The sequence below is a fragment of the Heliangelus exortis genome, chromosome 5, assembly GCF_036169615.1.
Source record: "Heliangelus exortis chromosome 5, bHelExo1.hap1, whole genome shotgun sequence".
Lineage (NCBI taxonomy): Eukaryota > Metazoa > Chordata > Aves > Apodiformes > Trochilidae > Heliangelus > Heliangelus exortis.
In genome coordinates this window covers 25,626,022-25,642,452 of record NC_092426.1, presented here as the reverse complement: position 1 = coordinate 25,642,452, position 16,431 = coordinate 25,626,022, and the positions used below count along the sequence as shown (strand labels likewise).

The window sequence follows — 16,431 nt, the reverse complement described above, 5'->3', positions numbered from 1 at the left end:
CTTATTCTTCAGATAACCCTTTAACTAGACAAGTACAGACCAGGGAGCTTCACATGACAGACATAATAAGGGTGGTGTCAGGTTCTCATTTTGTCTTTATTCTTTTGGAAAGTTGGAAATCTGTCCCTACTCCTCCCCTGTACTTCATTATCTAGTGAGAAGTGAAAGAAAGATAAGAGCTTATGCATCCTCATGTTGAGGAAGAGTTGGAATTGGTTATCCAAGCAGGTTTTTGTGTGAGTGTTCAAAACCCTAACTTTCATGCAGAAGAGCAGCTGCTCCCTGCGGTGTACTTGAATGAACGTGACTGTGGCTATTGTACTTGCTGCTGGTCTCAAAATTCCTTAAGTGCACTAAATAATACTCTTTTCAGGTCGTATTAGGGACTGAGCAAGAGCAATGAACTGAGCCTGCCAAGCCAGGGTGTTTCTCATGTGATGCTTGTCTTTAAGCACCCAATGAGTTTGAGGTCTCATAAGGATACTTTTTAAACCCCCTAGGATTAGTCTAAATTCTGCCTGTGACTGTTTTAAGCAGCAGAACGGATTTTCAATCTTATTATTTGGAGAGACTGGTATCAGGGAGAAGATGGGAGAAGCCTAGAGTGTCTCCAAAAACTAGTATTGACTTTTTAACAATAAAATACGTCCTGAGACCAAATATGCTGTTTAAATGTAAATACCATTTCCATTCTCAGACTGTCTTTCGCAGGTATATTTGAGGGGATTGTAAATGTACTTGTAGATGGGAAAAGAGGCTATTGACCTTGAAACTATGTGTGTTAGGAATAATGTTCACCCTCCTTGAAATCAGACTCATATTCTTTGAATGGGTGCTCAAGACTACAGCTCCTAACAGTGGTACAGGTAGCATTCAGTGCATAACTGAACTAAGACTGACTGCTTTTTACTTACAGAGCTGTTTCTCAGGAGTCATAGATAACAGCATAATCACTTTATTTTAAAAAAACAACTGAGGTTCAGAATTACTCACTGATGGCTGCACTAACTACTGGTTTCTTTTGTTCCGGTGCTGACTTGGTACCATAGGACAAGGTATAGAAGCAATGTCTTTTATTAGATGAAAAACCATAGTCAGAAAAAAAACTGAAACCTTTTTCAGTGTACAAGCACTTTTTCAAGACTGAAACTGAAGCAGCAAACTTCTAAATCAAGTAACTATTAAGACCAATTACTTTAAGTAGATGTTATTCTGTTATGCTGTCCAAAGGAAAAGGTAAGTGATACACCTGAAGTTGGAGATGGCTGATGGTAACAAAGGTATGGTGACTTTTTTACAGATGAAAACAAAGAGTAAATCTCGTATTCATACAACAGGAGCATATGTCTACAAACTTTACTTTTCACAACTTCATTGTCTGAGGGCTGGTTGATCAGGATTCCAGATAAACAGGGGTACCCTAGAGTGACCACTGGGCACATGAAAACCACTTTATATGGCTCATGCTGCAAGTTCAGTGTCCTCTATGTGTTAAGCTAACTGTACATGATGTAAAAATTATCTCTGTGTACAGCAAGTTGGATACATGTGGGACACATCAAACTTGTTGCACATGTGGGATGGTCCAACATTGCAGCTGTAGCAGCTTACTCCTTTTCAATACCACAATGTCATACTCCATGGGACCTCTCACTAGGAATACTGCTGTGTTCATAGAAATGCACTAAGTCTGAGAATGGGATTTGCAACTGTTACTGGAACTGCAGAAATAAGGCCTTACTGGACCTCTCTGTTTTCATGAAGACTGAGCTCAAAAACAAATGGCCTCTGACTATGAAAAAAAATAAACAAATAGAAAAGTTGCAGTGATTACAGCAGGTCCAGGAAGGAAGGGAAGGAACTGTGGTAGATAAAGAAAGCTATACTGAAGTCTACCCTTATAGACATTTATATGCTAATGTCAGAAAAAGAGAACCTTCAGGATATCACTCTGTGAACTCCAGATGTGACAGTAGATGCTGTTTTCTTTGAAAAGTCCAGAGGAAAGCCTGCTTCCAAATGCTCAATCTTAGCCTAAAAATCACCTGAACCCGTCTAGGAACACTTTACCTTGTGGAGTGTTAAAACATTTGTCTTCCTAGTGTCACCAGCAGGTCTTGACATGCATATCCGTATATGTGTGAGTAAAGGAGCACACAACTCCTTGAAAGATACAAGAACATGCCTACAGTTTGTAAGATATTTCTTCAGCCAATTTTAGCAGTTCAAATTGTTTGTGATTTAAAGCTCTAGGTGTTGGCTTTGGAAGTATAAAATAACATCTTTGAGAGAACAAACTGAGTATCTGTATCCTTGTGAATGACAATTGTTTTTGTACAGAAGGGTAAATATGTCTTGGTTGTTTGTAAGACAGCTAAATAAATATCCAGGCACATAAATCTAAATTAGGTTGTTTTCATATGTGGTGATCAAAATTTGGATCTAAGCAATAATTTTAAGGCTTCAAGTTTAATGTGTCATTAAAAAAAACAAAGTGGAGGGAGCGGTTTTGCCAGTGCTGTGGCTTCAGTGCCATAATAAATTGATATGGTGATTTACACAGAGAACAAAAGGAATAGTTTAGAAATTTCTTTCTAATGGAAGTTTCAGTTTTGAAGAACACAGAGACATCTGAAAGGTGAAATTCACAGATTTTTCATGCTTGCTGGTTTTTATAGCCTCTGGTAATGCATGTCCTTACTCTGACATCACACGTATGTGAAAAAATGGATGTAATATTTAAAGATGTCTTTTGACAAAGGAAGTATTTCCATCTCCAGAGGTGAGATTTAGTTCTGAAGGATTAAGAGCAGGTTCCAGATGTGTTTTTCAATCACTGGGCTTTCCTTTCCTTAAGTATTGACAGAGGGAAGGTTTTATCAAGGTCTTTGTGATGTGCTTGTTTAGAATGAGTAGACATTAGTAGAGCACATCTAAGTGCTTATCACTAACAGATGACTAAAGAGAGCATATGGCAGGGAAAAGAAATATATATTTGCCCAAGCAATGTGGCTTGTTAACACTCCCACACTCATAAACTGTGTTTACATGTACTTACAATGTTTTGCAAATCCCTTTTCTAATCAGCTAAAAATAAAAGCCAAATAATGACTTTTATCCAATATTGGAGTGTCAGGCAAAGTTGACTTATAATTTTTTAACAAGGCATTTAAACAGTACAGAAGATTTTCATAGTATTTGTTTTGCTTCAGCCCATCTTTACAGCAGTGTATGTATTATATAAATTCCACGGGGTTAAAGTTTTTATTATTGCAGAATGCCTTTTGGTTTACCCACCTATCTGTCCAAGTATAACTACTGTACAACTAGGTTACACTACTAGCAATAACACAGGTTGGAATGACCCATCTCAAATCCTGGTCTAGGTCAAGTCACAAGGTTTATTTTGACCACAGGATTTCACTCAGCTTCTGTATGATGAAATTACCATGAAAGTTACAACATCTGCTGATGAACAGTTTGTAAGCAAAAAAGTCTCTAAACTGTAAACCAGTCTATCTCCCATTAGAATGAAAAAAGACACTAGCTACTGATTTCAGTGCTCCTTTTTCAACTAAGAGGTAGATGGAGAAATGCTAGGGAAATCTGCACAGCTCTTGACATACAAAATTTCTGATAATCCCTGGGGCTTCAGGAGTATAGCATCAACCCACCTTTTTATAATGGAGAAAATACAGAGGCACTGTCTTCTCTTGCTGTGACGTCTAAATGTCCCAGCCTATTCATATAGTATTACTAGAAAGCTGAAAACTATAGTATAAAGATGGATTTGGACTCTTGAGTACTTTTCAGAAAAAAGCATTTATAAAGAAAACTGCGCAGAAAAGCTCCGTTTACTTTTGAGTTTTAGAATATTCCTAGCAAATTCTTGTTAAATATTTACAGCTGGACCCAAGTATTGTCCTTCATAAAACAGTTTATTCTTGTAATTTAGCTCCATTAAGGTCAAAATACTGCTTTAGGATATGATAGAGTAGTGCTAAGGGATTGAATTATGAAGAGATTAATTTTAGCTACTGGAGATAATTGACCCTATAATTCCAAGCACCCCTAATCCCAGCTCAAATGAGCCAATGTTAAAAGTGGCAATACTCACAGTGTAGACAAGGTCATGACAGCTAGAATTGTTTTTTACTACCAATTAGATTTCCCACTTGGTACATTTGACTAATGCTGTCATAGAAAGCAATTTCAGGCATGGAACTAGACTTTCTGTAGAGGCTTACAGGTACTGGAAATGATGGGCAGTATGCTGTACGTTTCCCAGTGTAGAGGATCAGAATGCAATTGAGTCCTAACCCCTAAAATTTGAAATCACATTGGGGTTTAGAACATGTTTGATCCATAATAGAGCTAGAAACAAACGGAATAATTTTAATCTGGAAGCAAAATATTGTCATTCAACAATTTTTTGGCATGGGGGGGGTCTAGAAGATTTGGAACTGTCTCTTGAGGTAATACTGCATCCAAGGTGTGTTCCTCAAATGTATGAGGAAACAGGAAAAAGTGAGATACTAACTGAATAGAGAGTTGTTCAAAAACAAATTATGTTGCTATTTAGCTGCAACTGACATGGAGGCTTCAAAATACAAGGAAGAGATAAATGGATTTTAAATATGATATATCTTAAAAATTCCCTCAAGAGATAGTGCCAACGTCAAACATATTAGCATAAGGACTCATTAAAAACAACAGAACAATACTTTTGCAAAGCACGTTCAGTATTATTACTAGTTATCCATCAGCATTTTTTGAAACATTTACAGATTTGAGTTTTTTCAGTAAGCTGAAGCTGCATGATAAAAAGAGACAGATAATGATAAAAAGCAGATGCTTATGCAAACCTAGCTAGAAGGAGCAAAATACACTATTACGGCCCCTCCTGCAAAGTTAATCCTATTTCTTTTAGCTATTTCTTCATTAGTTAATGGGGTCTTGAGGAAAAAAAAAAAAAAAAAGACTGTTTGAAATACTGTTTATGCATCCTTGCCCTTAGGAACTTTTTAAAAAATTTATAGATTAGTTTACCCTTGAAGGTGCATTAAGTGTGAGTTTAGGCAATCATTACTTTAAATGTGGGTGGTCAGAAACCTGCAACTGAAATGGACAAAACCAGCAGCTAATCATTTTAGTTATTCAGATTCACTGAACTGGCTGGAGTTGAAATGTAAATAGTGGAAAAAGGAGATATTTTTGTGATTAGATTTAAAATAGAGAAACAAATTTCAAGGCTTAGATCACAGATCTAGCATGAGTTAGATTTGAATTTGGATGCACTTTGTGGCTTGCAGTCTAATTAATGAAAGATTTTCTTCCCTCTCATTTTCTATAAAGAGTCAATTTCAGAACAGAAGTAAAGGGTTTGGCCACTGGTTTTGTGAGTCAAGTATCCATGGGTGTATAGTTACATCCCACCTCTGTCACCTCTTCCAATGCACTTGGTGCTGACCCAACATCTTTGTTGACCTCTGAATAGTGAGTCTGAGATCACAGTGAAAGGGCCTCCCGTCTCTTCATGATGATGTTGTAACACACTGAGAGTGAAAGTCTGGGAGAGCCTGCAGCTGCCAGTTTTATGGTTTTCTTTTTCCCTGTGTCTCCATTTACAGTTTAAGATCTAGCATCAGTGTTGTATTTATATTCTTTTATTGAAAAAAAACCAAACCTCTTTATTCACAGAACTCCTGAAGGAGTGCAACTGGAAGTGGGGGATTATTCTTTTCCCAGAATTTCAATTTACTCCAGATCTCTGGCAACATCCTTAGAATTTCACTTGCCAGGGCTGCAGTTTTTTCTCCTGGGCATCTTGTGGTTTTATCTTGTGAACAGGAAAAAAAAACATGCACTCCCAGAGCTCTCCATACTTACACAGTGTAATAGGCAAAGGCATTAAGAGTCTACCAGCCCTTAAAATCTTGCTGTGGATGTAAGATCATCCTGCAGCTGAGCTCATTGATCACTTGTAGTCTGTTGCTTCTCAAATTGCCAACCACAAAGAACTAATTCTAGGCTGTGAGCAGTGTCTCCATGGTGTAGGTGACTAGCAATTCAATTAAATCCACTCTGGAAAATTTTCAGAACCGCTGATCTTTTTGTCTCATATTCAATCTCCAAATATTATAAAATTAATATTTTATTAATTTCTACTTTCATTATTTCCATTTAATCTCCCTTTCTCTTTTGTTGAATTTCTGGTTCGTTTTTTTCTTCTCTTTTTCTGTATCAACCACCACAACAAAAATCAATAGCACAGGGTTTTATTTGATGAATGTGAAGCATTTTCCTGTTATGTTCTTGTCTTCTTTTTTGCCATGAGGACATATAAGACTTGTTGACAGCCAATATTAATAAGTTTAACACTAATATTGGCAGTAACTGAGTACAATTTTTGGCTGTGTTAAGTGGTCTGAGGTAATAGTAATGCTGTCCTTTAAAAGAAACTGATGTCATAGTTGCATCCAGAATTCACTGGGGTTTCTTTTATTGTTTTTATTTTCCAGGTGATTCATATAACAGGCCGGTTACGTCTGAGAGTGTCACTGTCCCACGGACGGACAGTCCCCAGCCAAATCATGGGACTTGTTGTCGTTGCTCATGCTTTGCCACCTCCTACAATTAATGAAGTCAGGATTGACTGCCACATGTTTGTCACTCGTGTGAATATGGACCTCAATATCATTTACTGTGAAAATAGGTACAGCTTTTAGCTCCTTTTTTCTTTCTATTAGCTATGTGTATTCTTTTTTCCATGGGCTTGGCATAAAGTTTTTAAATTTGTGACTACTGCAATATCATGCTAGTGTTCTCTGAGACCACTGAATTCACTCACATCATCATCACCTTGATTTTCATCACATTATTAGAGGATAAAGGTAAATTAAAAGCCATCATTAGCAGGACATCTTGCTGAAATAGGGGAGGATAGACCTGGGAAGATTTCTCCAAGCTTTCCCTGCCTTTTGCAATCTCTCACCATCCCTCTCAGAGGCAAGATTTGGGACTAGACAGACGTTGGTATGACCTGTATGGCTGTCCTTATGCTTCCCCGTCCTCCCCTCCACAAGTCTTCCTGTCTGAATTTTTAAAGTTTTCCATTTTTTAACTAATTGGCAGATTACAGCACATCACGCTCAGTGTCTTAATGGAACAGAGGCACAGATGGTCTAGATAGTAGGCTAGAGAGGTGGGATCTGTTGCAGTAAGAGGTGAGAAAACTGTGGAATAAAATTGGTTAAGGGCGTACACAGAAAAACAGCAGTGAAATGGGAACAGGTGATGAGGAGTTGGTTGAGAGAGGACTGTGTTCGATGTGGTAGCAACAAGTGCTCTAGGAAGGTGGGAGGTAGGATTTAAATTGGGCTTTCTGCTCCCTGGAGTGCCAGTAGTGATGGGGGCTCCCCATGTGGGTCTGTTGGGCAGATCCCTGGCAGCCAGGGCCCAGCCTGCCACCCCTGCCAGAAACAGGGTAGCAGAGGGGCACTGGAGCACCACCAACCAGAGGTGCACTGGGCACCTCCCTGGAGATGGGCTGAGAAGAGGTCAGGACATCAGCTGGTCCTGTCTTGGCAGGGCTTGTGGCCAGGCAGGGCAGAGCTGTGGAGAACTGGAGACCAACTTTACTGCAGTGTAACTGGGGCAGGGGCTGATGGCCCCAGGGGACTCACACAGTGTTAGGGGGGATCATAAAGACCATTAGGGCTTATTGGTGCCCTCAGGGCCCTGAAAAATAAAATTTAGGGAATGGATATTTCGAGCAGAGTGAATAGCTCAAGAGGAAGACATAAGTAATAAAGAAATAGGAATCTGCTGGTAAAAGTCTGAGGTATGGAAGGTTGGAAAGGAAGAAAGCAGGTAATTCAGCCAAAAGAAATTCTCCCTCACAGAGATGTATCATCAAAAAGTAGAACAAACAAGATGATTAATGCAAGCTTTCCATGTGACAGCAGCCATGGCATATTATAAGTTGAGTGGAAGCTCTCTGATATAAACAATGATAGTTGTTTAATCATAATTAAATGCCTATGATCAGGATAGCAGTCAATATAAACTTTGATAAAAGGAGATAAACTCAAATGCTAAGTTGAACCATTTTAAAGTAATCTTGGGTTTCAGTTATGAGGTTATCTTTGCTGTCATGTTGCTGAACTACCACAATAATATTAATTATAATATTACTTGGCGATTAGAGAGAGCACTTCATCTAAACTTCAAAAGCATTATTGAAAAGATAATAAATTATTCTTAGCTTTAAGTTTGGAAAAAGTACTCCGTAGAAAGTGGTTTGCACAAGGTCACACAGAAAGCTGGTAACAGTATCAGAGTTTGGGTTGAGTTTTTGCCTATGACCCTACCCAGTAATCTGGCAGTGGGTCAAAGACCTCTGGGGATCAGTGGTAGGATCCATGAGGAACCTTTTGCCTTAGTGTTTGATTTGACTGTGACCTACGTAGGTACTAAAGGAAAGCTGCTGCCACTGCAGAGCTATTCAATGGTCTCTGAAAAATGAGTTGCTGGGATCTGTCCAGTTCCTAATGAACAGATTTCCTTTTAACAAAATCACCTGCACTTACTGTTACCTTTGTTGGCAACCTCAACAAAATAGCCTGAAATCAAATGGACGTGAAAAATTAACTGTTCCGCCAGGTCAAGTATGTTATGAATTTATGGGCTGTGTTAGAAAGATTTATACTTTCTCTGCCATCAGTTTGGCATTTTTATGAGTCCTAAATTGTGTATTTTTTTTAATTAAACATTTTTTTCAAAGCTTCCTTTTATGTTCATGTAGTAATAAAACTTTCAAATGTGTGAGAAAGACATCACTGAAAAAACAAAAAGGTATCCTACATAGAGTGCTGGTTAGTAATTACATAGGAAACGCTGATAACACATGGTAAACTATGGTAAGCCAACTGACTTATGCAAGAAAGTGTTAAGCTTACTAATGTTTTTCATTCATTAAGGTAAAGGCAACATTATAAAACAACTTTTCCTTGTTTGTGATGGATTTTATCTCATATACTTGGCATATGGTGGTACTTGAATTTCTATTGCAAGTTTAATTTTAAGCCCCTGTGTCAATGTTAAAATTAGTTTATAAAAGAAATTTCAAATAGTAGAAGCCCTTCTGCTGGGGCTGGGAGGTGAATAGCAGTTCACCAAGGCAGAGGGATTTCCACTGATGGAAAATAGAGTAAGATTGACAAGACTTGGTTTTCATAGCAGGTACAAAACAGAATGTGACTGTAAAAGCTGGAAAGGACAGAAGAAGGGAAGGAATTAACTGAGCAGCTGATAGAAGCTGTCATATGAATTATCTGGGCATTTGCCAAGGCCATCTCTGAGTCAGGGAAGTTGGGATCTCTTTTCTCGAACTATAGAAGAGAAGTATCCCATCCTGAATATACTGGCTTGACTCCTGGCATTTGTGGGCAGACGGGAAATTCTTTGTGGTACCACAGTAAAGCAAGCACAACGCTGATGAAAACAGTGAAAAATGGATCCATGCTGGGGAAACTTTAAGCACTATTTATGGAGCAATGGGGAGTTACTGGCAGCTGCAGGGAGTATGGAGCAGAAGCCGTGCTACTTAGCTGAAATGAATGCTCACAGTGGACCATTGGATCAGCAGGGGTGAGATCAATAGTACTCCTAGTTTTCCAAGTGGTTGCCTGCTTGCAACAGCAGGGAGCAGGAGTGACATTACTCAAGTCTTTGGGTACATCTTGTTACTTTGCTCTAAATGAAAAGATCTGCATCGGAATCCTGGACTCAGTGCACAAACCAGTCAGGTGTTAGCGTCTCTCTCAGTCCAGATCCATTAGCTAGTGCACTGGCTATTTCAAACAATTATTATTATGTTCTAAAACTGTTAAATGGGGATGTAAAAATTTTCTATCTAAAATGCGGTATGTTAATCCTTGTCTGTTTTCCAAGTGTAGGATTCTTGTTGTCTAAACATCACCATCTAGTCTAAAACAGAATTTCTGTATTGGCAAATGGAGGGAGAACAACACTTGCAGAGGGCAAATCATCATCGGTGGTGATAAATAACTAGCAGCAAAATAAAGAGACTGCTGCTAGAGTACAACATCAGTCTGTGTATTTTTAGTGTCAATTCTTAGTCATTGGAGACCATCTGGAGGCAGCTTAGAGACCAGTTTAATGTGGACTGCTGTAGCCATATCTGCTAATATATGCCCAAAAGGAAATAACTTAGTAAACATGATGTTTTCTGAATGCAAGAGGTTTGGCAGGTTGGCCGTGACAGTGGTTACCAATAGTTTCTTCAGGTATGCTTCAGGAGAAGCCTTGTGAAGAAAGTATAAGGCTTAGAGATAGATACAAATGTGTACACAATTTGGTCCTAATTCAGCAAAGCATTGTACCATATACCTACCTCTAAATTTCAATCATCTTAACAGTCCTGTAAGTCACTGAAACCACCAGTCTGCTCAAAAGTAAGCCTGGGGCTATGTTTTACAGGATCAGGTCTCTATATTGGGCAGAACTAAGTTCCTATTCATCAACCTGTTGCTTTATTTTGTCAAAGGGCTTGGGAGCCACAAGATCTGTCTCCTAACTGGTGCTCAAAGATATAATATATCTTTCTTTTCTCTGTGCAAATTATTTATTATCCATCCTTCCAACCTAGCTAATTCTATGATTCTATGATCTTTGGCACCTTTGATATATTCCTGTGGCCTTCCTATGTCTGTTTGAAACAGCTTTTTCTTAATATTATCTTTAAACCGAAGTTACTGTGAATGTGCTTCAACAGTTGCCTTGCTCTGTTCAGGCAACTGTGGTTTTATTCATGAGTACTTTACACAAACATTCTGCTGCAGAGAAGCAAAGTACAGCTGAGTCAGATTTACCAGAGAGGGAAGCAGAATGGTCATCTTAGCCCTGGTGTTGGCCCTAGGAGCTGTAGCACTCACACTTGGGGTACATCAGAGGGCAGTGGCCTGCATGGGGATTGCCCCTTGCTACTGGGCTGGGCAGGGTGGGATTTCTTCTCCCTGATCTTCAGGCAGAGCCATCTCCTAACAGAAAATACACACTTCTTGGACCAGAGAAGAGACAGTGAGGAGAGTGTAGACGTGAGAGAGGGAGAGACAAGTTCTAGTTCCTGCTTCATGGACTGTTTATAGGCTTAGTTTAGTATAAAGAGATAATGCACATTCCAGGGGGCAGGAATGCTTAAACCTCAAGCTCCCTTCCTCCTGGTCAGGTTTCTTTTCACCAGGCAGAGATCACAAGTCCTTTGTTTCCCAGCTACTAATTCACTGTGCAACAAAAATGGTGGAACTCAGCAGGAGAGACAGGGAGTCCCACTGTTCCAGAATTCACTTTATCCTGGTTAATTGTGTCCTCTCTGAGAAGGCAGGAGAGACACTTTTCAACTGTGGTTTGTGCTAAACATTAGACAGGTATCTCTAGATGAGTATCCCCCATTTGATTAAGGGCTGTAACTACTACAAGGCAGTTGTTTGAAAGTGTACATCAACATGCACTGTCAAAAAAGTAGAAGTCTATTGTGTTTCATGGTAAACACAATTTGACATTTTTTACTAGCAAATTTGAGAACACTTGCTTTATCTGTGATGTTTTTCATATTTGTCTTTGTAATTTATTTTTTTTTTTTCAATTTGGACAGACCTCCAGTGCTGTTATGGTGCTGTCTAGTGCTTCCATTCTCCTTCAGTCTTGTGGTCTATGCATTCTTCCTGCCTCAGATCCCCAGGCAAAGAGCTCTGCAAGTCAGTGCCTCAGCAGCTGTGTTTGCCCCCTCTGCCACCTAGGAACCCCCCAGGCCTACACAGTTCAGTTACTGGTTTAGCCTCCCCACTGACCTCCTTTGAGATAACACTCCAATTGTTTCAGCTGCCTGGTTTTATCAAGATGCTTGGTGTTTCTTATAACTCCATTAAATGGATGGCAATTTTTTCTTACAAATGCAAAGTGGGCTTAACCCAAGTCATTGCTGCAGATTTCAAACCCTAAAAAATTATTCTGTTGCTACAAGCCAGGCATATGATTAAATGCTTGTGTGAGCAAGGCATTTTTCCAATTGTTTTTTTATTTTCTGTACTGCATTTAAGGACATTGACACCTTGACACTCCATGACAGAAGTTTACACAGGCACACACAGATGCATGCACACAAAAGCCTGTGGAAGAGATTTGAAAGTTTCTATGTGCAATAAACAACAAAGTCCCAGTTGAAAGGGCCCAGAGTGAAAACTGAGCTCCCAAATGAATTAGACTAAAAAAGATAACACCCTGAGGCATCTGTATGTCTCAGCATTTAAATTATATCCTGTGAAATATCAGCTTGGACTTGGTGCCAAGAAATGGTTGAAGAGCTTTTTCATGAATATACCCAATAGAAGACCAATCTGTTGAAATGAAATGTGTCTCTAATCATTTGGTATAAACATAACATGTTTTACTTTATTATGTAACCTTGAATCATCTTGGTCTTTTAATGAGGATTTGGGATTGTTGCTAATGCTTTACAATTTCATGGAATTATATTGTCTTGGTGCTATGCTCCAGGGAGAATATGCACTAGAATTTAACTTTCCACTTACTTAAATGGATAAAAGGATTTCAAGGTTTCTTAAAAAAAACATTATTTGTTTTGTTTCTGTTTTTTCCTTTAAGGATATAGCCTGTTTGTACAGATATTTTGTTCAGATTACTATAGTGATGAAAAAACTTTTAGCAGATCTCACTTTCTGAGTCAATTGTCAATTCTTGTATTCTTTTTCTTCTTGAATTATAGGCTGTACTTTTGTTTCCTTTTTAGGATTAGTGATTACATGGATCTGACCCCTGTAGATATTGTAGGAAAGAGATGTTACCACTTCATTCATGCTGAAGATGTGGAAGGCATCAGACATAGTCACTTAGACTGTAAGTACTTCCATTTTTGTCAAAATAATCTGGTATAACACTTGATTGTTCCTGAACTACTGCTTATATTCCACAACTGGGGTCTTCATCTAGCACCTGCTTTCTTTGTCATAGGGTGTCGTAGAGGGTGGCTCAGATACAACTTTTTATATGATTAATTTCCCAATCTTTTTATAGACATAAAATCGTTCACATATGTGGAAGTAAGAAATTATATTTGTTTTACCAAACTTACCAGCAGCCATTTGTTTACACTTGCATCATTTTACTCCTTCTACGAGATATGGCTTCAGTGAGAAACTGCTTCCCTGACACAGAAAATGAACTCCTCTCTTTGTTTGGGGTTATTTTGTTTTGTTGTTGTTGTGTGTTTTTTTCGGAGTCACAGAGGTTAAAAACTACAGTATATTTGGGAGTTTCACCAGGTCTTTCAATATAGAACTGAGCTGCAGCTTTACTGGTGTTGTAACCACTCCAAGTATTAACATCTAAATAGCCCCAACCCCTGCAGCATCTAAGTCCCTACACAGGTAGTGTCTGATGAGGATAAGGATAGCAAAAGTTAAAAAATATTAAAAGAGATAAACCTCACGAGAGAGCATGTGCATATATCTGTGTTTGGGGGAAGGGAGGTTCAGCTCGATTCCTTGTAATTAAATGCTTTGTATTCCTCTTATTAAAAGCCATAGGGCCTAATTCTTTTCTTGTTGAGATCTGTTGACTTCAGTGATGGTGCTCCTGATTTACCCTGGTGCGAAAGGAGATTTAGGCCCATAATCTCTAATTTATCTGTGCTTGCAGTGAAGCCAGATAATTCTTTGGAAGTTTCAGGGACTGACTGTGTTAGTGATTGACTTGTCTGTTTTTCTTAATGTAAAAGACTGTCTGCAAACTGCCTCCTATGTTCAGAGTCCAAGATTTGAATAGCTGTGTTCCCCCTGCACCATGTCCTGCTAGCATTTTCTAATAAATGAGTAGCAACCCAAATACAGGGATGTTTAGTTAGCTTTTACAAAATCATATAACTACAATAGAAAGAGGTATAAATCTTCAGTCCCAAAGTACCTTGCTTGATCTGCAAGGAAAAATAGGAGGATGACTGCAGCTGGAAAGCAGAACAGGGACAGCTTCTATGATAATATATGGCAGACAACCACAGTATCAAGCTCTATAAAGCTTTCAAATTGTCCCTGTAGTTTCTACAAGGTAAAGTGCATTTGGCAGAAGAAGGTCAGGTTAGATACATTTCTGTGGGAAAAAAATAAGATCAACTATCCAAAATGATAAGCAAAGTAATTTTGCATCATTTACATTTTGAGCTTTTAATATCCTGGACAATATGTCAGTTGCTCACAAATGAAGGAACTTGCTTGGTGCTCTTGAAAACTGGGAGTCGAAAATTACAAGTTGCACTTCCACCACACTACCTGACCAAGGAAATAAAAGATATTTATGACTCAGACTTAACATACCACCTGGCAGAGATGAACATCCCATTTGAAAAAGACCTTAATCTTCTGAATGACCACTTCTCTCTGAAATAGAATATGCTTTATGAAACATTCATCTTCAGAAAACTTAGACACCTCTGAAGACAGTGTGAGTGTGGTGTGGTCCAGTGCTTATGCATAAGGACTCAGGAGACCCTGGAGACAGGAATGACTTTTAGAAAACTACTTCACCTTGTGTTCCTGGTTTCACTGCACATGGGGGGCACTTTTTCTCATTTTCAAAATCCAACACAGTGAGGTTCCAAACTTGGCTGTGTGGCTATAGCATCATTATTCTTACTAGACTAATTCTTACTAGACTGATTTTCAGTAGATGAGGCTGGCAACAGCTTTTCTGTATAGTAGTTCTCGTGTCTTACAGAACGAGATGTTCACAGAATCATTCAGGTTGGAAGGGGCATCATCTAGTCCCACCACGTGCTCAAAAAGGGCCAACACTGTGTCAAAGCAAACAGTTTAGCACCTTGTCTAGGTGATCTCAAAAACCTTCAAAGTGAGACTTTCCACAAGGTCTCTGAGTGGCCTGTGCCAGCCCCTTAATAAGGGCTTGTGCTTATTATGTACAGCTTGTAATATTGCAGGGATTTGGTCCATTCCAGGTACAGGACTTTGCATGTGTCTTTTCATGATGTCCGAACTCAAGCTCTGGATGGAAGATCTTAAGGTCTAAATCAGACCTGAGGTCAGTTTGGGAAGTATACTTGCCCATTATAACTCCTGCAGAAGCTGAAGTTGTTCATATCTTCCCCCGAAAGAGATATGTCTGACTTCTAACATTTGGGAAAAGACCTGGAAGAAAAAAACAAGAGAAAGAAATTACAAAACCCCTAAACACTTCATAGCAATTTGTCCATCCTAGAAACTGTGTTCAAACCAAACTAAAAAGATCTTCCTGATTCAGTGAAATAAAATTAGCACTAAAATTCAGGAACTTTCAAACACTGGTTGTAGAAAGTAAAAGCAAGTAGGACTGCAGTTCCCCAGAATAGACATTGAGATTTGCTTGTGCAGTATATGAAATAATTGCTTGAGACTACAATGAAAAAAAAAGCAATATTGTGCAATATTTTGAAGAGGAGCTAGAAGCTAAAGGAATTGTTAGAAAGCCCTGCTGAAAAGTAGAAGCAGGACTTGAGAAAGCAGCAAACTGAAGAGTTTTTGTTTGATGGAAGTCTGCAGAATGCAGCTAAAAATCTTGATTGATTTTCCCAGGAGACAAAATAATTTTTAAAGATTGGAACAAGAAGAATCCCAAATTGCAATGGTAGATCTAAGGGTAAAAATAAACCTAAGTAAAACTACTACTCTGCTTATTCACTGACAACATATCAGAAAGAAATTGGAAAAAGTAAGAACAGTACATCCTAACTTCTCATCCAGGTTAATCATAGACATCAAAGAGGAAAACAAGCAAAGAAAATGTTCCACGAAATCACAAGAAAAAAAAAAAAAAAAAAAAAATCAAGAGGGCTGTTGGTGGCTTCAGATCATAGCAGCCCATGAAAAACTTTGAAAAACAGGCCTTGTTAAAGCTATCTCAGATGAAAGAAGACAAAAGGAGTTCCAGGAATGTGACCATAACAAGTGTAATGGTGAAGAAGGTTTGCTGGACTATAGCAGTGACAACAGTAAGGGATCTGCTACCATAATGAAAGGTCAGTTACAGTCAGTGGAAAAGCTTTCATTGACTTCAGTTGACATGGGGATTATGCCCTAGAAAAGCAAAGCCAGATGGACTAAAATTCTGACCCCAGTCAAGTAAATAGGAAAAATTCCATTAGGTTCAGAGAGGTCAAGATTTCTACTTAGAGATTTATGTTAGTTATACCTTGTGGATTAATAAAACAACAGTCACAGTCTAAGTCAACATAGTCCTGTATTAGTCCAACACAGTAATATGAGATGGTGATCGCAAAAGCTATTGAAGCATCGGGTTTTTTTCAAACTAAATAAAAAGTTTAGGGATATCTTGTTTCTATCT

General features: G+C 38.6%; 1 protein-coding gene across 2 annotated transcripts in view; it reads left to right on the top strand.

The window, feature by feature from the left end:
• NPAS3 (neuronal PAS domain protein 3) overlaps positions 1–16,431 on the top strand; it is a 588,621-nt gene that overhangs the window by 550,143 nt on the left and 22,047 nt on the right. For both annotated transcript variants that reach the window (XM_071746155.1, XM_071746154.1), the window contains 2 exons: positions 6,522–6,715; positions 12,833–12,939. In XM_071746155.1, the coding sequence (XP_071602256.1) occupies positions 6,522–6,715; positions 12,833–12,939 (301 nt within the window). The remainder of the gene's footprint in view (positions 1–6,521; positions 6,716–12,832; positions 12,940–16,431) is intronic.